This window comes from Octopus bimaculoides, chromosome 3 (genome assembly GCF_001194135.2).
Source record: "Octopus bimaculoides isolate UCB-OBI-ISO-001 chromosome 3, ASM119413v2, whole genome shotgun sequence".
Lineage (NCBI taxonomy): Eukaryota > Metazoa > Mollusca > Cephalopoda > Octopoda > Octopodidae > Octopus > Octopus bimaculoides.
This window is the reverse complement of record NC_068983.1, coordinates 37,689,136-37,713,519: the sequence shown is the minus strand read 5'-3', so window position 1 is coordinate 37,713,519 and position 24,384 is coordinate 37,689,136. Positions and strand designations below refer to the sequence as shown.

The following is a 24,384-nucleotide window of genomic DNA, read 5'->3' as shown; positions in this document are numbered from 1 at the left end:
ATAAGAATAACGAGCACTCAGAGAGTGCAAACCTCCGCCAGGGCAACACCAACGTCCTCTCAACGATTAGCCAGAGGTGATTTTTAAAATGAGAATATCTGAAATAAACTTGACTGTTCTTACAAATGAGAATACTAAAAATGAACCCAACCGCTCTGAAAAATTAAGTAAAAAAACACTAAAAATAATCCAGAATCCTTGTCCAGTACTGGATCAATCCCAAAATCTTATCAGTTCGTGCCAGTCATGAGGCCAAACATCTCTGAAAGTTTCATCCGAATCCATCCAGTGGTTCTTGAAATATCTTGTCCACAGACAAACAAACAAACATGACTGAAAACAATATCTCTGCCTTCACTAAGGCGCAGGTGATAATGGTTTCAAATTTTGGCACAGGGCCAGCAATTTTGTGACAGGGGTATGTTGATTACATCAAACTTAGTGCTCAACTGGTGCTTATTTTATCGACCCCAAAAGTAGGAAAGACAAAGTTGACCTTGGCAGAATTTGATCTTTGGATGTAAGGACGGATAAAATGCTGCTAAGCATCTTGCCCAGCATGCTAACAATTCTGCCAGCTCACCATCTTAATAATAATAATCCTTTCTGCTATAAGCACAAAACCTGAAATTTTGTGATAGGGGGTCAGTTGATTAGATCAATCCCAGTATGCAACTAGTACTTATTTTATCAACCTCGAAAGGATGAAAGGCAAAGTAGACTTTGGCGGAATTTGAACTCAGAACATAAAGACAGACAAAATGCTGCTAAGTATTTCGCCCAGTGTGCTAACAATTCTGCCAACTCACCGCCTTAGTAATAATAATAATCCTTTCTACTGGAAGCACAAGGCCTCGAATTTGGGAGAAGGGGTTAAGTCAATTACATCAACCCCAGTGTGTAACTGGTACTTATTTAATCGACCCTGAAAGGATGGAGGACAAAGTCGACCTTGACGGAATTTGAACTCAAAACATTGCAGCAAATGAAATACCGCTAAGCATTTCACCTGGTATGCTAACAATTCTGCCACCTTGCCGCCTTAATAATAATAATAATAATAATAATAATGAATGTGTGTTTGTGTAAAAAAACAGCTGCATAAAAAATACAAATGTGTGTATCAAACCTGCGTGTATAAAGGGGTTTCTGCTTGATTACATATGTACATAGGTACAACTCACTTAACTATCATTATTCCTGTAGCTGTACACACAATTATTTTCTTTTATGTACATTTTTTCTTACTCTTCCATTTTAAATTTCAAAATTCCTGTTCATTTTATAACTATTTTCTTCAGCCACTGTTGAGCATGAAGCTGATGTCCTTCACAAACACAAAATGATGAGGTTGAGGGCCAAGATCCAAGAAAAGGCCAAAGTAGATCGAGAAAACTGGGATCTCATTCAGAAAGAGATCAAGTTGAAGGGAGCTGAGCATCGAGAAACTATACTGAAATCTATTGAGTAAGTTTCTGTTTATGTGTTTGTAAGTTGGTATTTATTATTATTTCACACATGGTCAGCATCATCATCATCATCATCACATCCACTTTTGCAAGAAGCCTGTTATGTGTGTTTATGTATGTGTTTGTGTTTGTGCCTCCTTGTCTTGGCATTGTGTGATAGTTGTAAACAAGTGTCACTGTCATACAGGCAATGTCATTTATTTCCAATATTCTGTAAGAATATGTCTGACCACAGGGAAATATTACCTTGCTTGGAAACAAGTGAGAGTTGGTAACAGGAATGTTCCCAACCTCATCTCAAATAAACCCCATCTGATCCATGCAAGCATGGAAAAGTGGATGTTAAATCTTGGTAATAATGATGCACCTTTTTTCTTTATTAGTATGTTTCTATTACTACAAGCAATATTTTCTAACACATTTCTCTCTTTCTGTTTTGCAACAAAGAACTGCTGGTGATGTTCTTGGAACTGGTTTCATGGCTTTTATTAAAGACTGGGACAGAGTTTCTGCTACAGTAAGGAATAGATTTTTTTTTTTTTTACATTTTCTTTCTCAAATGTATTTGTTTTGTTTCTTTCTTTTGTGACCGAGACAAAAAGTCAATTAGTTAAGGGCTTGCATAAGAAATATTTTCAGATTATCTTAATACCACCACCATCACCAACCACAACATATCAGTATTTAAACAGAAGCATACACTGAGCTGAGTCTATGGATAGAGAAGTGGCCAACTAACCAAGGATTGACTGGTTTATATCCTGTCACCACCACAGAGTTTTGTTTATGATCAGAACACTTAACTTCAAAGTAACCCAGTTCATCTGGCTACAAATAAGTACCGCAGTTTATATATAATTCACTGCTTTAACCCTTTTGTTACCAACCCAGCTGCAGCCAACTGAAAATTTTTTTTGGCTCAAATGATCGACCTGGTCAAAGCCAGTCGAGTGAGCCCATTTATGTTTAAATGTGAATTTAAGTACAAATCTCATTAGTACATTTGTGAAAACACATGATTTCACTTTGTAAATAGTCAAGTTACAGTTTCTGACATTGACGTGATATCTGAGCTGTGTGAATTTTGGGAGAAAATTTTTTCCACATTTTTCTTTGGCTTTTTTTTTTTTTTTTTTTTTTTTTTTTCTTCAACTTTTAAAATGGATAACAGTTTCATGCTATCAAGCAGTGATACTGAATTTGAGGGCTTTTCAACAGATGATATGGAGAAATCAAGCAAATGTATGCTTGTAAAGCTTGTTTGAAGTGATCACTACGGAAACCAACCATTACGCAGAAAGTAATCAAATTGAGAAAAAAGATAGCTTGTGGTTTACATGTATTTACCTGTAATTAGAGTCACTTTAAGACAAAAGTTATGCACTAGAATTGATTAAGAATTTTTTCTTCAATTGTGTTCTAAAAATCACATTAATATGTCAGTAAATAAAATAGTTACAGTTGTTTAATGAAACCAGTCTAAATTCGTGATGATTTTAGAATTTAATTGAAACTCATAAGGGGTATGTTTTACTTAGAAATATAGTAATGAAAGGGTTAAGTAGTGACAAACACCATTAAACTGGTAAGGGGTTTTCTTGGGGAGCAGTATTTAGTCTAACTTCTCTCATCTTGAAAAATCCAAACCATTCTAGTTTCCAAAATAAGATATTTCCTCAAAGCTGAAAATGCTTTGACAGAAAATCAGAAACGAATAAGACTGCTTGTGTGATGATGACACTCATTTGCAACTCTTGTGCAATGTCAGGGGGACACACACATGTGCATGCACATGCGTTCACACACACACACACGCGTGTGTATGTATATCTGTGTGGTGGACCAGGTGGCTACACCAGGCTCCAATCTGATTTGACAGAGTTTCTACAGCTGGATGCTCTTCTTAATGCCAACCACTCCAAGAGTGTAGTGGGTGCTTCAGCTATATCAACACAAAATGAATGCCATTGCAGCAGTGACTCATGAGAATATCAGATGTTTCACCTTTCTTGGAACTTGTCAATGATATACCCATTTGTTACATTGCTTGAGGGAGAGATAACTACATCAGCTCCACTAAGCTGGTATTCAGAGCTGAATAAACTGAAGCAGTGTGAAATGAAATAACTTGTTTGAGAATACATACACCACTCAGTCAAGGATTATCATTTTTTTTTTTTTATACTTAAAAATGAATTCTACTCTTTATATCTGTTGATATCTTCATTACAATATTAATTTTAAATGAATGCATATCTCTATTTCTAGGTAGCTGGTTTGACAATGTTGGCTGTTGGAGTATACACAGCAAAATATGGTACCAATGTAGCAGCTAATTACATACAAGCTAGGTTAGGGAAGCCGTCACTGATTCGAGAAACATCTCGATTTTCATTAACAGAAACTATAAAACATCCTGTTAAGGTAAGGATCCTTATCAGTTAGTGACCTTTAATTAACCATATATATCATCATCATCATCATCGTCATCGTTTAACGTCTGCTTTCCATGCTAGCATGGGTTGGACGATTTGACTGAGGACTGGTGAAACCAGATGGCTACACCAGGCTCCAATCTGATTTGGCAGAGTTTCTACAGCTGGATGCCCTTCCTAACGCCAACCACTCCGAGAGTGTAGTGGTGTATTTTATGTGCCACCCGCACAAGAGCCAGTCCAGGGGCACTGGCAACGATCTTTCTATTGTGTTTTTTTATATTCCTTTCTTATTTGTTTTTGTTTCTTGGACGATTTCATCTCCAACAACTAAAAATCATTCATCTTTAATCTGAGGAATTTCAGATTAGTGATATTTAATTCATTCAATTTTCAATTATTAGAAAAATATTTATAAATGTTGAGGAATATAAAGCATGTAACTGAATGTTAGGAAAACTTCTTTATTTCCCTGCCTTTCTTTTCCAGACTTACAAGCGTATTGCCAGCAAAGCAGAAGATTCCTTAAAAGGTATTGTATTACATGTAAGTGAATCAACTTGTCTTCTTCTGTCTTTTGTTTCTCAAAGACTGAGAATTTCCTCATGAAAATATTATATGTAAAGTGTAGGTATTTTCAAAGCATATAAGTTGCAGACAGGAGCCATTGCTTTTCTGTTTTATGTGTGCCTTTTTGTGATATTAACATGATGTGAAGTAAATATTTCTCTAGACAAGACTCTAGCTTTTTTTTTATGTAACAGTCCCAAACAATCTGCTACCTGGACCTGATATCTAGCTAAACATGTATGTATGATAAAATTTTATGACAATCTGTGTATCATACTAAATGTATATACACCATAGAATGGTTTGCTGCTGTGGATTTTGTGTGAGAGAAAATCTTGTGCTAAAAATACTCTATCAACAGAAAATGAATATCATTGCAGCAGTGATTCATGGGAATATCAGATGTTTCACTCTTCTTGGAACTTGTCAATAATATATCCATTTGTCACATTGCTTGAATGAAGCAGTGAATAATCCATTCACTGATATTGCAGAATGCTTGCCAGACTGTAGAAAACTTGGTGAATGCAACTGAAACACTATTAAATTGAAGCAACCATCTATGTATCATACTAAGTGAATATACATTGTAGAAAGGTATAAATACTCAAACACTTGCAGTGGATTTAAGCTCAAAATCATATAAGCTAATGATTCAGTCGTTTAGCTATTTCAGTTTTACAATGAATTATTATCTCCGACAAGGTTGTTTTGACTGAGACTCCAATGGCACTAAATGATAGTAATAAAAATCACAGACTGAAGAAACTAATAGAGCTTATTAATGAATTTTGTGACTTGGTCAAACATCAATATCCTCATCTCCCCCAAAACATGGAAATTAACGACCCTCGCTAAATGATGGCCATTTTTAAACAGTTAAAGAACCCAAATTTTCACTAGTGTTTTATTAATGCAACATATATTTTTTGATAGTTTTTTTTATTACTATGTCATGGTTTTAGCATTTAAACCAGCCATATCTGGCCAAAATATTCCTAATATTTTAATGTTCAAACTGGCCAGATTTGGCCTCTCACACCAACCTTACAATATCATTCTGAGAATTAAGTTTCCTCATCAAACTCTCAAAGCTGCAAAATAATACATGATTAATTCAAAACAATGAGAATGAATAAGCAATACTTTAGACAGAATAATGTGAATACTAAAGGGTTAAGTGTTGTTTTGCTGTTTCGTTACCTTATTTCTGTTGGAATACACAGCTTTTGTTTCTGATAATTTACTAAGACAACTTGTCATTATTTTGCTGCATAAATTATGAGATTTTAATGGAAGGCTTTAACTTAAAATCACTTTAAAACAGGAAATTGTATCATAGAACAGGGATGGGGCAGTATCAAAATGGTTAGATTATGATTATGATCACCCTTTTATTATTCTTTAACAGCCTGATTTAGAAAGACGACTGCGAGACATTGCCATTGCCACTAAGCACACAAAAAAGAATAAAGGTTATTATCGGAACTTGCTTATGTATGGCCCTCCAGGAACTGGAAAAACAATGTTTGCTAAGGTAATAGCATTTTGTTCTGTTTGATTTTCTTGTTTTGAATAATGCTTCATGTATATTAAATTTTCATTCTTAGAAAAGCTTATAGAATATTGGTTATAGATTACAGCTTAATATTGAGTGGTAGATTAGCAGATTAAGTATTTTAGTGCTTAACTTGATTCATTTAGATTTTGAGATTAAATTCTTTTGAGAAGTGGAAAATAAAATAAAATAATGTAAGCCTGGCTGTTTGGTTAACAAGTTTCCTTCCAATGTTTTATGGTGAGCTGGCAGAAACGTTAGCATGCCGGGTGAAATGCATAGCGGTATTTCATCTGTCTTAACATTCTTAGTTCAAATTCCGCCAAGGTCGACTTTGCCTTTCATCCTTTTGGGGTCGATAAATTAAGTACCAGTTGCATACTGGGGTCGATCTAATTGACTGCTTTCCACTCCTCCAAAATTTCGGGCCTTGTGCCTAGAGTAAAAAAGAATGTTTTATGTTCAGTTCCACTTCACCTCACCTTTGGGCAAATGTTTTTTTAATGTAGCCTCAGATTGACCAAAGCTTTGTGAGTGAATTTGACAAATGGAAACTGAAAGAGAGCAATCATATATCATCATCATCATTATTTGAAATCCATGTTTTGTGCTGACATGGGTTAGACAGTTTGACAGGATCCATTAGGTCCAAGAACTGTCCTGTGCATCAATATCTGCTTTGGCACGGTCTCTATGGCTGTATCTCCTTAATACTAATACTTTTCAGCATGTACTGGGTGCTTCTTCATGCCACCAACACTAGTAAGGTCTCCATGCAGTTTGTAAGGCTACAAAACGTGGATGGGTATTTATGTATGTTACAAATGTGTGTGTATGTGATTGTATATCCTGGTTCTGATGTGCACGAATTGTAAATGAACATAATTGTCATACAAGCAGTGTTGTTTGTTCACAATCTTCTGTGATGATATGACTAGTCACAGTGTTGTTCGTGTTTAAATGACAATGAGAAATATTACACCACACACACACATTGCAGCTTGATGCAATCCTTCAACTTGTTGACTTTATATTTCTTTATTGTCCACAAGGGGCTAAACATAGAGGGGACAAACGGATAAAGTCGGTTACATCGACTCCAGTGCGTAACTGGTACTTAATTTATCGACCCCAAAAGGATGAAAGGCAAAGTCGACCTCGGCAGAATTTGAACTCAGAACGTAACGGTAGACAAAATACCGCTAAGCATTTCGCTAAGCATCCAACCCATTCCATCATGGAAAATGGACATTAAAGAACAATGATTGTGTGTGTGTGTGTGTGTGTGTTGGCATTAGGAAGAGTATCCAGTTGTAGAAACTCTGCCAAATCAGATTGGAGCCTGGTGTAGCCATCTGGTTCGCCAGTCCTCAGTCAAATCGTCCAACCCATGCTAACATGGAAGGTGGACGTTAAACGATGAGATATGCATGCATAAAGCACATTTACCATTAAAGTTAGAACCTTTATTCATTACTTAGGTTGAAGTAAAGTTTTATTTGCAACATATCTCTGCTTGTGCCTGGTTGTCAAAAGCCAACGAATCAAAGTTTCGTTTAAACTTGTAAAAACAATTATCTTGACAGCATTTGCATTTTCCAAACACTTCATTCTGTATATTCTAGCATGAGAAAACGGATCTAGAACTATTAAAGACAAATGTCTTAAAATAGGTATCATTTTGTATTTCAGAGTCTTGCTGAACATTCTGGAATGGACTATGCCATCATGACTGGAGGTGATGTGGCTCCTATGGGTCGAGAAGGTGTCACAGCTATGCATAAAGTGTTTGACTGGGCTAAAACCAGCAGAAGAGGGTAATTTTTTGGACTATCTAAATATTTGTCTTTTTAACTTTTATTATAACAGTTTCAAATTTTGATTACATCGACCCCAGTGTTCAACTGGTACTTATTTTATTGACCCCGAAAGGGTGAAAGGGAAAGTTGACCCCAACAGAATTTGAGTTCAGAATGTAAAGATGAGTGAAAGGCCCCTAAACATTTTGCCCAGCTCACCACCATAATAATAATCCTTTTTAATAAAGGTACAAAGCCCGAGATGTTGGCGGAGAGGACTAGTTGATTACATCAACCTCAATGTTTCACTGGTACTTAATTTATCAACTTTAACAGGATGAAAGGCAAAGTTCACCTCAGCAGAATTTGAACTCAGAACATAAAAACAGACGAAATGCTACTAAGCATTTTGCCCAGCATGCTAATGATTCTGCCAGCTCACCACCATAATAATAATTATATTCCTTTCTAGTAAAAGGCACAAGGCCTGAAATTTTGCTGAGGAGGGGACTAGTTGATTACATTGACCCGTGTTTCACTGGTACTTAATTTATTGACCCCTGAAAGGATGAAAGGTAAAGTGGGCCCCGGCAGAATTTGAACTCAGAATGTGCAGACAGATAAAGTGCCACTAAGCATTTTGCCTGGTGTGCTAACAATTCTGCCAGCTCACCACCTTAACCATAATAATAATAATAGCAATAGTAATGTCAGACATGTTAATATGTTAATATATAATAATGAATTAAGAAAAACAATTGTGATTTAATAAGTCATAGGAATTTCCTTTTTCTTTTAACCCTGTTGGCTTTTTATTAACCTATTAACAACCTCAATAATTATGGTTAGTCATTCTTAACATCCTCCTGAAAATTTTCTTATACATAAACCCTGGATTTATTTCCCATTAACTACTTCCTGTGGGTATGAAATGTAGAACTTTTAGGACAGAAGTAGTTGGAAATTATGACATTTATGATTTGTCCAGTGGTTTCAGTAGTCTAAGTGAATGGACAACAACTTCAGTCAAGGATATGACTGACAGGTTCGCAAAACTGTAACACCTTTAAAAAAAAATCTTTCCTGATATTATCTAAACCATTTGATATTTTTCAACACTGACAATTATTGTGTACAAAAATGTTTTTTAAAACGTCTGAAAAGGTACAGTTTCTGTAATACTTAGGACTACAATTTTTATGTTAAATACTTTCTGGCTGAAGAAAACTTTTTTTATTTTTCATCATTTAGACAAGAGGGAGGGTAGTATGGCCATGACCCAATACAGAACCTCCAAGATTAGTTGATAGGGAAGGAGCAAGGCAGCCTCAAACCAGAGACTTGGTTTGAGTGTGTGCAGCAAAGGGGACTGCACTGGTGCCAGGGGTGAGGGGTAGTGTTAAACTGGTCGATGGATGAAGTCTGCTACCCAAGTAAACCATGGTAGGATTTGAACTTGGAACACAATGAGACAAAACTTATACAGCTAGGCATCTGGTTCAATATTCTTACAGTTCTGCCAATTTGCCAAATTGACCCTAAAAGGTTGACCTTGGTAGAATTTGAACCCAGATAGTAGAGTCAGAACAAATTTTGTGAGACATTCTATCCAACAATTTAATGACTGGGATCAACACAAGTTGATTACCATAGCAAATGCCTTCCTCATAAAATAAGCTTTTCAAATTGACATTAACTGCAACCCAGGGTAAGTTACGGGGTCCTTAATTGAGCCAAATATGTACATGAATATGCACACACACATATAAAGTGGCAAGCTGACAGAAACATTAACACTAAGGATAAAATGTTTAGTAGCATTTCTTCCAGCTTTTTATGTTCTGAGTTCAAATCCTGCTACAGTCAACTTTGCCTTCCTTCACTTTTGGATCAATAAAATAAAATGCCAGTCATCCAGCTGTAGAAACATTGCCAGATCAGATTAGAGCTTGGTGCAGCTGCTGGCTCTCCAGACCTCAGTCAAACCGTCCAACCCATGCCAGCATGGGAAACATGTTAAATGATGATGATGATGAGTCAAGCACTGGAATTGATGCAATCAACTTGTCCCCTTCCCTCAAAATTGTTGGCCTTGAACCCTACAATGAACTTGCATCCCTTTCAAAGGAAATATTGTAGTCTTGGTTATTCATAAGCCATGATAACTGGGTAATCAGCTCCTTGAGTCCTAGGATGCAAGAAAAAAAATTCATATGTATTGGCACAGGTGTAACTGTGTGGTAAGAAGTTTGCTTCCCAACCACTTGGTTCCAGGTTCAGTCCCACTGTATGGAACCTTAGGCAAATGTTTTCTACTATAGCCTCAGACCGACCAAAGCCTTGTGAGTGGATTTGGTAGATGGAAACAGAAAGAAACTCATCGTACATATATATCTGTGTGTGTGTGTGTGTGTGTAATTTGTATAATATATATATATACTCTCTCTTGATTTTATCAGCTAAAATATGTCCTCAATTGCTGAAGACTTTTAAACTCCAGTTTATTCCTTTACTGTTTATTTGTAGGTTACTGTTATTCGTTGATGAATCTGATGCATTTCTGAAAAAAAGAAATCGGGTAAGAATCAAATGTCTTAATCCAAAGTTAATAATAAGAATGAAGGTTAAGTTAGACACCAACTAACCCACATAAGATTTGAAACATGTGAGACATGCATAATTCTGCATGTTACATACTCTAGCTGATATCAGATTTTTGCCTGTCAATGTAAACAACTTTGATAGTGAAGATCTATGATCAGAGTTGTTCCAGACATAGCCAGCCCATTTATTTTTATTTTTCAGGCTTACTATATGTAGATCTACATTATTCATTATGTCTTTCCTGATTTGAAAAATATTTGGGAAAATGAACATGAAATGACAATGGTAACTGTTGTTGACCAATAGATATTTAATTCCTAATGAAACTCTAGTCATTAATGGTGTCACTACATCATGTTCTTCTCCTCTTCCTTCCACCCATCCCTCCATCTTTTCCACCAACTGTTCCTGGGAGGGTCGGGGCGGCGGGGTAGTCCTCAGGCACCTCCTCGTGGCTACCTATTAGAAGCAACTTTCATTACACTTTCCAGCTGGACCCCCAAGCATGACTAACTGAGACTATGAATATTAGACAACCATCTCACTCTTGGTCTACTTATTCTAGAAGACCAGTAGAATAAGTATTGTTTGACCACAGTGACTGAAACAAATAAATGATATATCATCATTTAACGTCTGTTATCCATGCTGGTATGGGTTGGATGGTTTGACCAGGGCTGGAAAGCTGGAAGGCTGCACCTGACTCCAGTCTGATTTTGCATGATTTCTACTGCTGGGTACCCTTCCTAACACCAGCCACTCTGAGAGTTTAATGGGTGCTTTTACGTGCCACCAGCATGGGTGCCATTTGTGTGACACCAGTATCTGCCATGGCTGCAATTTTACTTAACTTAATGGGTCTTCCTCTCAAGCATGGCATAATGCCAAATATCTTGCTCATTTGTCATTGTCTCTGTGTGGCCCAACACTCAAAAGGTGCTTTTCATGAGCCACCAGCATCAGCCACTTTGCCTCCATGGGCCCAACACTCAAAAGGTGCTTTTTACGTGCTACCGGCACATGTGCCAGTTACATGACACCAGCATCGGCCACGGCCACAATTTCACTTTGCCTGATGGGTCTTTTCAAGCACAGCATATCGCCAAAGGCCTTGATCACTAGTCATTGCCTCTGTGAGACCCAAAGTTTGAAGATCATGCTTCACCACCTTGTTCCATGTCATCTTCCTGGGTCTACCTCTACTACAGTTTCCCTTCACAGTTAGAGATCAGCACTTCTTTACACAACTGTCCTTGTCTATATGCATCACATGATCACGCCAGCACAGTTGTCTCTCTTGCACATCACATCTGATGTCTCTTATGCCCAGCTTTTCTCACGAGATGCTTACACTGACATTGCACATCCAGTGAAACATGTGTCCTAATAAAAGAAGGGATGGTTATTATTGGAAAACTTTTGATTAGACTTGCTTTATCTCAAAACCAGCCTGAGACTAAATATTTACAAATCTTGATGTATTTAAGGGTAAGGGAAAACTACAGAAGAAAGAGCTCTTTGTGAAATATTTAATGTCCTCTTCCCATAGCATATAAAAATAATTCCATCTTCACTACATATTTTATGACTTGATTCTTGTCAACAAAGACTCTCATTTGTCTCCCTGAATTCTACTGGAACTCTTTGAGAAATTGTGTAAAATATGTATTAGATATGTTTGTGGCATAACAGGAGAATCTAATTTTTCAGTCATCATTTCTTATTTTTCTTATATAAGAACATTCTTTACGGCATACAAAACAAACTCCACTTAAATATATATATGTATGTATATACACAAGTGAGTGGACAAACAAAAGAAGGGAACTCAACAAATTTATTGGGTGTTACAAGTATGGCTCAAAACAGTTCGATTCAAATTCATTGATACATTTAAGTTTCAAGTGTGATGCTAGTCTTCAGCCATTTTGAAATGGCTGAAGACTAGCGTCACACTTGAAACTTAAGAGTACCAATGAATTTGAGTCAAACTGTTTTGATACACACACATATATTGTTTACGTTGTAAGGATTTAGAAACATCAAGAGAATGTGAAATAATTCAATTTTAATGGTTGAACTTATTTTTCTGAGTTCAACTGGTAAAATTGAATTATACATATATTAAAGCACTAAAGTTAAATTCTGATAATAGAGTCACCAATGGTTTAGCTTTGTGGACATCTCATCAGACTCTATACAAAAACAAATTTAACTCTTCATCTTTCAGAGATAGAAAGTTATTATGGTCAGTTGGTCAAAAGGTTATCAGAGGATAAACGTTCCACGTTGGTGAGGATGGCTTATCTTCCCTAGACCAGCCAATTTAGGAAATAGAGATTTATCTCCTGGCCTGCTAACAGATTGTAAGGATGCTTATGAGCCTTAATCAGCAAATGAGGAATCCCAGTTTTGCAGCAGTTAGTACATGAAATGGATACATTATGAGAATATTTCTTGGCGAGTATGTGTGCATACTTGTTACTGAATTATCTCTTGTTAATGCAGACTAACAGTAATCTCCCTCACATTCTAGTGACTATCTTTTTAACTACCATTTTTTAATTCTAATCCTTAGATTGAACATTGAGCATAAAAACTTCTTTGTCTTGTTCACTGTTCTAATTATCTGAATTTTTTATTAAATCTAGGAACAAATTAGTGAGGATCTCAGAGCAACACTAAATGCCTTTTTGTACCGAACTGGAGAGCAATCAAACAAGTAAGTTGGTTTTTTTTTTATTTTTACATCATAAATTGATATTCAATTTTCTTGTGAGGCATCACCAAAAGCCATTTACCCTGATTTGACGGAGAACAAACTAGAATAGTTCTTGATTGTGTTTTGAATTCATCCATACAAGCTAAGAATATCTTTACCAACAATACAGTACCATCTCTTGTTGCCTACAGCAATGCCTATACCCCTGTGTGGTACTTATTTACAGACACGTGCATTGAACCACTACCTTAGGCATCTTTCCCAAGAGCAGATAGCAGATGTGTACAGGTTTATTGTTCATACTAAAATAACAAAACTTGATCACCATTAAACTAATAATAAGTGATACTTGTTTCATTTAATTTGCTACTGCATGCATCCTATATCCCTCATGGGAATATGTTCAAACATCCATTTTTCTTTGCTAGCATAGCTTGGGCAGGATCTTACAATCAGATGCTTTTCCTGTTGCCATAGCCCACTTGTTTAACAGGTAAAAGATTTTAAGATTCCACAGGTGTTTGAAATCACAGATCATAACATAAACATTATCAACATTTCACTCAGTGACAAGTGAAATATCAACATCCATATTGCACACACACACACACACACATAAGATAGAAAGAGAGAGAAGTCATTTTTCTTTGTAATTTCCAGAATAAAATTTTATGTCTTAGTATTTAATAAAGTATAAATTCGATTTTTATTTACCTATAGTATTTAAATGAAAGTAGATACAAAGGGCATGTGACAGAATCAGTGGCAATATTGATTATTTACTCCTGATAAAACACTTTGGTAACCACAACCACTAAAATAGTAAAGGAAAGAGATTCAGTGTTCTGACCTTGGTGGTCCTCCTTGTCTGGTGACATTGATGAGAGTGATGCCTGACCTGTGTCTGCAGGAAAAAATATGGGTAGTGAGGCAGAACTGAACTGTTGAATCATTCAGAGGTTTATACAACTCACAGTCACCGTTTCTCAGTTTCTTAACTTTCATGCTATTATGATTTTGAGGCATTTCTAGATGAGTCTATTTTTATTTTCAATTATTTTAATATTTTCGTGTTTTTATTTTTCAGGTTTATGTTAGTCTTATCCAGTAATCAACCCGAACAATTTGATTGGGCCATTAATGATCGTCTTGACGAAATGGTAGAATTTGTCTTACCCACATTGTCCGAGAGGGAACGTATGGTTAGACAATACTTTGATGAGTTTGTGTTGAAACCAGCCACAGAAGGCAAGAGGTATGTATTTGTGTGTGGGTGTGTGGCTCAGAATTTAGAGAGACTGGAGATGAATGATGAGTTGAATATAATTTGTTTGAACCATTTTGAGCGTGGCCGTTGCCAGTACCACCTGACTGGCCTTCGTAGGATTTTCGAGCGAGATCGTTGCCAGTGCCCCTGGACTGGCTCTTGTGCAGGTGGCACCTAAAATACACTATTTTGAGTGTGGCCGTTGCCAGTACCGCCTGACTGGCCTTTGTGCAGGTGACACGTAAAAGCACCCACTACACTCTCTGAGTGGTTGGCGTTAGGAAGGGCATCCAGCTGTAGAAACTCTGCCAAATCAGATTGGAGCCTGGTGTTGCCATCTGGTTTCACCAGTCCTCAGTCAAATCGTCCAACCCATGCTAGCATGGAAAGCGGACGTTAAACGATGATGATGATGATAGAGTGTACTTAGGAGAAAGACTGACACTAGATCTGAGAAAAGTATTGAGAGATGTGTGGAAGAGAGATTTTGACATTGGATTTGATATGTAATGGGGTTAGATTTTAAATGCTGTTTGAAAATCAGCACTTTGGGTGTTAGGGGAAATATGTTATAGGATTGAAGCAGTGAATAGGCTAACTGTATTGTGTGTCTGTCCAACTCACATAAACATGGTTAAGCATATAATATACTCACACAAACACAAATGAATGTGCATATGTCAAAGACTTAATGCTCTATTTCACTGACACTTAAAAATTGTATCTGGCATAGTGCAAAGGAAATATGTAACATCCGGTTTGACAACACCAGGTGGCAACATGCACCCTTTTTCCTGTTACATTTGGCAGCCTTGATCATTGACCTGCCATTAATTTAGCACTGCCTTCATCATCAATCACCATCATCACCATTATATATCAGGTTGAGTAAAAAGTATGCAACATTTTGAACCATGAAGAATTTGTACCTGATTTTTGCAGAGGTTTGAATTTTTTTTTTTGCAATTGTCTGCTAATACAGACATAGACTTCCCCCAAATGCATCGAAAAATTAACATTCATAGTGTTTTCACTGTTGTTACAATCATCTGAAATGGAACTGTCAAAGCGCAGTATTTGAGCAATTTTGCTATTCAACTTCAAAAAAGGACATAAAGCAGTTGAAACTGCTTGTGATATCAACGAAACATTTGGTAAGGAAATGACCAGTGAGTGGTCAGCTCAAAGAGGGTTTAAACAATTTTGCAGTGGAGACCTGAGCCTTGAAGATTGTGAGCATAGTGGACGCCCATCTGTCATCGACGACAGTTAATTAAAGACCATCATTGAGAAAAATCCATGTAAAACCACTCGAGAACTGGCAAAAGAACTTCAAGTTAGCCAGAAAACTGCCTGCGGTCATTTCATGCGACCAGAAAATAAAAAAAACTTGACAAATGGGTACCACACGATTTGAATGAAAATCAGAAAATGCACAGATATGAAATTTGCTCATCACTTCTTCTCCATAACCAGACCAATCCATTTGTCAACTGTGTTGTAACTTGCGATGAAAAGTGGGTTCTGTACAATAATAAAAAACGTTTTTCGCAGTGGTTGGATCAAAATGAAGCACCGAAAACCTTCCCTAAACCCAAATTCTTCAAAAAGAAGGTTATGGTGACTGTTTGGTAGTGTACTGCTGGACTCATCCACTATAACTTCTTAAAATTCTGAAAAACCATTACTGCAGAAATATATTGCCATGAAATTGCCAAAATGAATGAAAAACTGCTACTCCTCCATCCCAGACTGGTCAACAAGAGAGCCAGTCATTGTTCATGACAATGTTTGACCACACATTTCACTAATGATGCTCCGGAAGTTGAGGGATCTTGGCTATGAAGTTCTTCCCCATCCAGCTTATTCCCCAGACTTTTCTCCTACCAGCTACCACTTTTTCAAGCACCTTGATGGTTTTCTGTAAGAGAAGGAGTTCAAAAATCAAACCGATGCTGAAAGTGTATTCAAAGAGTTCTTCAGCCCTAAGACTCCAGGTTTTTGTTACCAGAATAAAAATTCACAAATTTGTTTAGAAAAGTTGTGGTTATTCAAAAATATATGTAGTTGATGTAAGGAAAAGAATAATTCAGATCGTTAAAAGTCAGAACATTTATTGAGAAAGAGAAGAAAGAAGAATTGTGTGTGCTGTTGTACAGTCATAGAAGTAATGGAAGAAGGAAGTGGAGATGTAGGCCTGTGGTTTCTGGGTGGAGGGGAGTGGAAGCTAGAAAGATAGAAACTGTAGAGTTGGAGGTGGGGGTGCATATCAGTAGGAGTGCTAAGTAGTGGGGGAAGGTGTAAAGTATAAACAGTTGTTAATTCCATGGGGATAAGATATCCCTAATTTATAAATAAATCTTTGTTCCCATGGTTACTAAGAAGAGAGTAATCCGAAGACAGAAAGTTGGTGGTGTGACTGACTTGAATGGATCATAAGGAGTTGTGTTGGAAACAATTCACCAAGCATTGATCAGTTTTGCATATTAACTTCATTGTTTTAACATCTTTTCCATGCTAGGATGGGTGAGATGAAATTTGTTGAGGCAGATTTAGTATGGCCAGGTGCTCTTTCTATCACCAAGCCTCACCTATTTCTAAGCAGATGAACTCAAACAGAACAATAGCCAGAACTGTTTTCATGGAGGGTTGCAGATGAATGATTCTGCTTCACAGTAACATTTGTTTACAGTTAGTGTGCCATGTCAAAACAAGGAGGCACACTGATGCACATCTTGGACTATATCATTCAATGTGTGTTTTCTTTCTTAAGATAGTCGAATGTAGATTGGGAAGGATTTGGATGCTAATTCCAGCAGATCAGTTTTGCTTTCCTGCTTTACAAGGTTGACAAAGTACCAGTCGAGCACTGGAGTTGATTTAACCCTTTAGCATTTAAACCAGCCATATCTGGTTTAAAATATTCTATCAGTTTTATGTTCAAACTGGCCAGATCTGGCTTTTCATACATACTCTACAATGTCATTCTGAAAAATAAATAATAAGATCACCATCATTATTTAGCGTCCACTCTTCATGCTGGCATGGGTTAGGCAGTTTGATATGAGCTGGAGAGCTGCACCAGGTTCCAGTCTGATTTGGCATGGTTTCTAAAGCTGAATGCCTTTCTTAACACTAACCACTCCAGGAGTGTAATGGGTGCTTTTACATGACACTGGCAATGACCACGACTACAATGCACAGGTGCCATTTACATGGCACTGGCACAGCTACAACTACGATTTCACTTGGCCTGACCAGTCTTCTCATGCACAGCATATCGCCAGAGGTCGCAGTCACTTGTCATCACTTCCATGAGGCCCAACATTCGAAGATCATGCTTCACCACTTCATCCCATGTCCTCCTGCTTCTACTTCTTCCACAGTTTCCCGCTACAGTTCAGCATAACATTTGACAGGGTAATCACAATACTGAAAAGTTAATCAAGTAACCCTTGTCTCCAAATATCTGGCCTTCTGCTTACATAAGAAATTGTCATTTTATTCAATCGATTTTTTTTTTGTTTCTTTTGTTGCAGACGTTTAAAGGTAGCACAGTTTGATTATGGAGTAAAATGTTCAGAAATTGCAGCACGTACTGAAGGTCTTTCCGGAAGAGAAATAGCTAAATTAGGTGTTGCCTGGCAGGTTAGTTTGAGAAAATTTTCATTGCAGCTTTTATTCTTTTATTTGTTTGTTTAACATTCACTTTCTGTGCAGACATAGGCTGAATGAGGACATTACTGAGGGCATTGTTCTTGTCACTAATTTATACCTTTTTTTTTCAAGTATAGGATTATTATTATTATTATTATTATTATTAAGATGACAAGCTGGCAGATTTGTTAGCAAGCTAGACAAAATGCCACAAAGCATTCAGTATTTTTCAACATTGACAAGTGCTGTGTATGATTTGTCAGTTGGGGCAGATTATTTTATGGCCAGTGGCCCATCCTGTCACTAACCCCATCTGTTTCCAAGCTAAAGAAACAGTGAGTGGATTTAAAAGATAAAAACAGAAAGAGGCCTGTCTGTGTCTCTCCCTTTCTCTCTCTCTCTCTCACATGCACACACATGCATATAACACAGACATGGATGTTTGGTAAGAAGTTTGCTTTTCAACCATATGATTTGGGGTTCAGTCCTACTACATGGCTCTTTGGGCAAAGTGTTTTCTAATATAGTCGTGGGTGAACTAAAGTCTTGCGCTGGGAATTAGTTGACTGAAACTGAAAGAAGCCTGTTGTGTGTATAAGTGTGTGTTTTACTGTCTCTCTGCCTTGATGTCATATGATAGGTAATATCTCCCCATAATCAGACATGTCCCGGAAGATTAGAAACACTGCTTGTATGAGACTGAGACTTGCTTACAACTATCCTATGACATCAAGGCAGAGAGACAGTAAAACACACATTTATACACAACCAACAGTCAACTAAATCCCAGCACAAGACTTCAGTTCACCCGCAACTATATTAGAAAACGCTTTGCACAAAGAGCCATGTAGTAGGACTGAACCCAAAATCAGATGTTTGAAAAGCAAACTTCTTATCAAAAATCCGTGTCTGTGTTATATGTGTGTGCGTGCATGTGAGAGAGACGGTGGGGGAGACACAGACTGGCCTCTTTCAGTTTCTGTCATTTAAATCCACTCACAAAGCTTTCGTTAGTCCAAGGCTATATTAGAAGACACTTACCCAAGGTGCCATGAGTGGGACTGAACTTAAAACCACATGGTTGGAAAACAAACTTATTAAAAACACAGCTTTGCTCGTACCTAAAGTAAATAAGATAAGATATTTAGTTTAGCTGTGTGACATTTGTGTTGCTCCTTCCTTGTCTGAGAAAAAATGCTTTTTGATAAAATGTTCTACTTAGAATTTCTTGATAATTAGTAAGTTTTGCTGTGTTATTAAAACTATGTTTCCTTTTTGTTTTTCAGGCCACAGCCTATGCTTCTGATGATGGTGTGCTGACAGAACAAATGATTGATAGTATCGTAGATAACGCTATTAGACAACATAGTCAGAAAGTATTGTGGCAAGATGATAAGCAAACCAGTCTCTTCCTTCAACCTCAAGATAGTTTAATCAGTTCAGTTCTGAAGAGTGAGGCTTCTTCTTCAACACAGCCACCATCTCCATCGTCAAATTCATCATCTTCATCATCAACAACAGCGTCGCTGTCATCACCACCACCATCACCACCACCACCACCGTCATCTACAAGCTGATTATAATAGACCATGATTAGACTCGCACTTAAAAAGTCTTACTCTCAGAGTGATGATTCTTGTATGAGTTGTACATAATCATTGTTTCAAAGATTAGAATTTTACAAATTGATAGAATATTATTGGAAATTAAAACAATTTTGAAACTGCCTTCATATGTAAAGATTTTCTTTTTCTCCACCCTGGTCTGACAAAACTCTTTGAGGCAGATATTCTGTAGGTTGGACACCCTTCCTATTGCTGTGTCTTCCATTTAGAATATTCTAAATGGAAGACACAGCTTGAATGACAGTGATACTTGTTTACAATTACTGTACAGTGTCAAGATAAGGAGACATCCATGTATGCTGGTTGGTGGTGTTAGGAAGAGTATCCAACTGTAAAAACTCTGCCAAAACAGACAGTGAAGTTTGGTGCAGTCTTCTGCAACCCATGCCTGCATGGGAAATGGATATTAAATGATGATGATGATATATCATCATCATCATCATCATTTAACGTCCGTTGTCCATGCTGGCATGGGTTGGACGGTTTGACCGGGCTGGCACACTGCACCAGACTCTCAGTCTGATTTGGTATGGTTTTCTATGGCTAGATGCCCTTCCTAATGCCAACCACTCCGAGAGCGTAATGGGTTGTTTTATGTGCCACTGGCATGGATGCCATTTGTGTGACACCGGGGTGCTTTTATGTGCCACCAGCACAGGTGCCAATTTGCGTGTGACAAGTATCTGCTATGACTGATTTTGCTCAGCTTGATGGGTCTTCTGAAGCACAACACATGCCAAAAGTCTCAGTCCTTGCCTCAATGTTTGAAAAGAACTCAGCCACTTCACCTCTGTGAGGCCCAACACTCAAAAGGTTTTATGGCCACCAGCACTTGGCTTGATGGGTCCTCTCAAGCACAGCACATCGCCAAAGGTCTTGGTCACTAGTCATTGCCTCTGTGAGGCTCAAAGTTCAAAGATTATGCTTCACCATCTCATCCCATGTCCTCCTGAGTCTACCTCTACCACAGGTTCCCTCCACAGTTAGAGATTGGAACTTCTTTACACAGCTGTCCTCGTCCATACGCATATATATATGGACTTCTCCCAGTTTCTTCCCCCCCAAATCCTCTTACAAGGCTTAAGTCAGCCCAGAGCTGTAGAAGACATGTGCCATGTACTTGGACAGCTAACTTAACTACACAGCCATGCTTATGGAATTAAAACTGATTTTATATTTATTTCTTTACTGCCCACAGGGGGCTAAACATAAAGTGGACAAACAAGGGGATTAAGTCAGTTACATCAACCTCAGTGCATAACTGGTACTTATTTAATCGACCCCGAAAGGATGAAAGGCAAAGTCGACTTTGGCTGAATTTGAACTCAGAACGTACTGGCAGATGAAATACCGCTAAGCATTTTGCTCAGTGTGCTAATGATTCTGCCAGCTTACCACCTTTATATTGAGAACAAACATTGAAGTCAATGAGGGAGCTTCTCCATAGTCACTCCAGTTGTTAGAAAGGGAAGTCAGACCTCCCTCATCGCACTGTAACTTTTTTAAATAAATGAACATACTAGATAGTGTAATCCTAGCTATACTGCATGAATAAAAGATGAGATGGTCATGGAAGGACTAACCTTTGGTCATAGGTTTGTGCTTCAAGACTGACCTGGGGCTGAACAACAACAAATGTGTGGTGGGGCTCTCTAGCATTTTTTTTTTTTTTGTTCTAAGAAATGAAAAATTTATTTAATAATACTCTTTAATAATACTCTTTAATAATACTCTTTAATTAACTTGTAATATTTTTATGATTATAAGGCAACATGCTGGGTGAAATGCCCAGCAAGTATTTCATCCACCGCTACATTCTGAGTTCAAATTCCGCCGAAGTTGACTTTGCTTTTCATCCTTTCAGGGTCGATAAATTAAGTACCAGTTGCATACTGAGGTCAATCTAATCAGCTGGCCCCCTCCCCCAAAATTTTGGGCCTTGTGCCTAGAGCAGACAAGAATATACAGTATTAGTAAGGGTTGTGAGCTGGCAGAAATGCTTAGCAGTAATTTTGTCTGTCTTTACTTTCTGAGTTCAAATTCTGCCAAGGTCGACTTTACCTGTCATCCTTTTGGGGTCGATAAATTAAGTACCAGTTGCATACTGAGGTCGATCTAATTGACTGGCCCCCCCACCCCCCAAAATTTTAGGCCTTGTATCTAGAGTAGAAAAGTATTAAGGCGGCGAGCTGGCAGAAGTTTTAGCATGCCAGGTAAAATGCTTAGCAGTATTTCATCTGTCTTTACATTCTGAGTTCAAATTCCACCGCGGTTGACTTTGCCTTTCATCCTTTCGGGGTCAATAAATTAAGTACCAGTAGTTGCGTACTAGGGTCGATCTAATCGACTGGCCCCCTCCCTAAAATTTTGGGCCTTGTGCCTAGAGTAGAAATGAATATTTTCATGATTATGATATTAGTCATTTTAACACCAATTTTCTCCATCCTCATCAACAGAAAGAAATTGAACTCTTAAGCAGATACACAATCCAAGTCTGTAGTTTCTGTTTGTCTAACATGAGTTTAATTTTGAAATATTCCTTGAAGATTGCTTGCTCAAAGTTTCTAAAACATTCACATGTCAAGACAGTTTCTCTGTATATTACAAATAATAAACTGTGAAGTTGTTCTTTAGTCCCAGACCATCCTTGAACCATCAAAGCTATTCTAACTATGACCATCCCCTCTTAGCAAATATAGATAATCCTTCACTACCTTAACCAATGTGTCTTCCACGTTTTGAAATAGAGTAGGATGTGGATTTAGAAATTTAACAACTATTTCTAACAGATCAAATAATCTGAAAAGCAGCAGTTTGAAAACTTCTGAAACACCTGTTTGCCCTGCCTGTCCAGGTTTATTGGCAAACTTCTGTGGATAAAAATGCAAAAGGTATGAGATAATGCAGAAGAGACAACCAGCATCATTGTTTAACATACACTTTTCATGCTCACATGGGTCAGACTGAATTTGCTGAGGCAGATTTTCTATAGTTGCTTACTGGAGTCAATCTAATCAACTAGCCACCTCCCCCAAAATTTTGGGCCTTATGCCTCAAGTAGAAAAGAGTATTTCTCTCACCTGTTTCTAAGCAAGACAATATTTCCCTCACCTGTTTCCAAGCAAAACTATTTCCTTCACCTGTTTCCTAGCAAGGTAATATTTACCAGTGTAGGCGCAATGGTCCAGTGGTTAGGGCAGCGGACTCGCGGTTTCGATTCCCAGACCGGGTGTTGTGAGTGAAAACACCTAAAGCTCCATGAGGCTCCGGCAGGGGATGGTGGCAAACCCTGCTGTACTCTTTCACCACAACTTTCTCTCACTCTTCCTGTTTCTGTTGTGCCTGTAATTCAAAGGGTCAGCCTTGTCATGCTGAATATCCCCAAGAACTACGTTAAGGGTACACGTGTCTGTGGAGTGCTCAACCACTTGCACATTAATTTTACGAGCAGGCTGTTCCGTTGATCGGATCGACTGGAACCCTCGACGTCGTAAGCGATGGAGTGCCAACAACAACAATATTTGCCAATGGCCAGACATTTATTTCATGGAAGACTAGAAACAAACATCACTTGTATGACAGGTGATTCTCAGTTACAACCATCACATGATGTCAAGAAAATCCCAGGCAGATTTATGCTGGGTCAGTGGTTCTTAATCAGGATCCAAATGGCCCTTGGAAGCCATATGTGTGATAAACTGGTTATATTTCTACAATACACAAAATATTTAGACATTTTTTTATAGGTGCAGTCGTGACTGTAAGAAACTTGCTTTTCAATCACATGGTTCTGGGTTCAGTCCCATTGTGTGGCATCTTGGGCAAGTGTCTTCTACTATAGCTTCGGGCTTACCAAAACCTTGTGAGTGAATCTGGTAGATGGAAACTGAAAGAAACCCGTCGTGAATATATTTATGTATGTGTGTCTGTGTTTGTCCCCCCCCCCACCATTGCTTGACAACCGATGCTGGTGTGTTTATGTCCCCAAAACTTAGTGGTTCAGCAAAAGAGACCAATAGAATAAGTACTAGGCCTACAAAGAATAAGTCCTGGGCTCGATTTCTTACACTAAAGGCGATGCTCCAGCAAGGCCACAACCAAATGACTGAAATGTGTAAAATAGTAAGCCCTAATAATACTTACTTATTCTTTTATTCTTTCTTTTACTTGTTTCAACAACTGAAACAAGTAAAAAATATAAGAAAATAAACTGCAGTTTCAATGCACTTAACAAAAGTATACGTTTTCTGGGAGTGTAAAACAAGGGAAATAATTATGAATGAACCTAATTACTATACAATGTCCAAAAGGGAAATAATTATGAATGAATCTAATTACTGTACAATGTCCATTGGTAATTTTAGGGCCAGGTTTATAAGACGCATGAATTGTGTTTAGTTGATGGTGGTTACTTGAAATTTTCAGAGGTGGAGGCACCCTCAATGGCTAGATGATGAAGTGTCTGGAGGCTACGCAATTACTGGATGTATATGTAGGCAGTATATTCTTTTCTGCTCTAGGCACAAGGCCCGAAATTTTTGGGGAGGGGTTCAGTCGATAAGATCGACTGCAGTAGGCAACTGGTGTTTAATTTAACGACCCCGAAAGGATGAAAGGCAAAGTCGACCTCGGCGGAATTTGAACGCAGAATGTAAAGACTGACGAAATGCCACTAAGC

General features: G+C 37.7%; 1 protein-coding gene across 1 annotated transcript in view; it reads left to right on the top strand.

Moving 5' to 3' along the window:
* LOC106878421 (ATPase family AAA domain-containing protein 3-B) overlaps positions 1-19,809 on the top strand; it is a 28,056-nt gene extending 8,247 nt beyond the window's left edge. The window contains exons 5-15 of the mRNA XM_014927663.2: positions 1,302-1,467; positions 1,917-1,986; positions 3,738-3,893; positions 4,394-4,450; positions 5,886-6,011; positions 7,725-7,849; positions 10,358-10,409; positions 13,087-13,157; positions 14,245-14,412; positions 17,964-18,072; positions 19,368-19,809. Of these exons, the coding sequence (XP_014783149.1) occupies positions 1,302-1,467; positions 1,917-1,986; positions 3,738-3,893; positions 4,394-4,450; positions 5,886-6,011; positions 7,725-7,849; positions 10,358-10,409; positions 13,087-13,157; positions 14,245-14,412; positions 17,964-18,072; positions 19,368-19,658 (1,391 nt within the window). The 3' untranslated portion in view covers positions 19,659-19,809. The remainder of the gene's footprint in view (positions 1-1,301; positions 1,468-1,916; positions 1,987-3,737; positions 3,894-4,393; positions 4,451-5,885; positions 6,012-7,724; positions 7,850-10,357; positions 10,410-13,086; positions 13,158-14,244; positions 14,413-17,963; positions 18,073-19,367) is intronic.
* Positions 19,810-24,384: the final 4,575 nt, after the last annotated feature.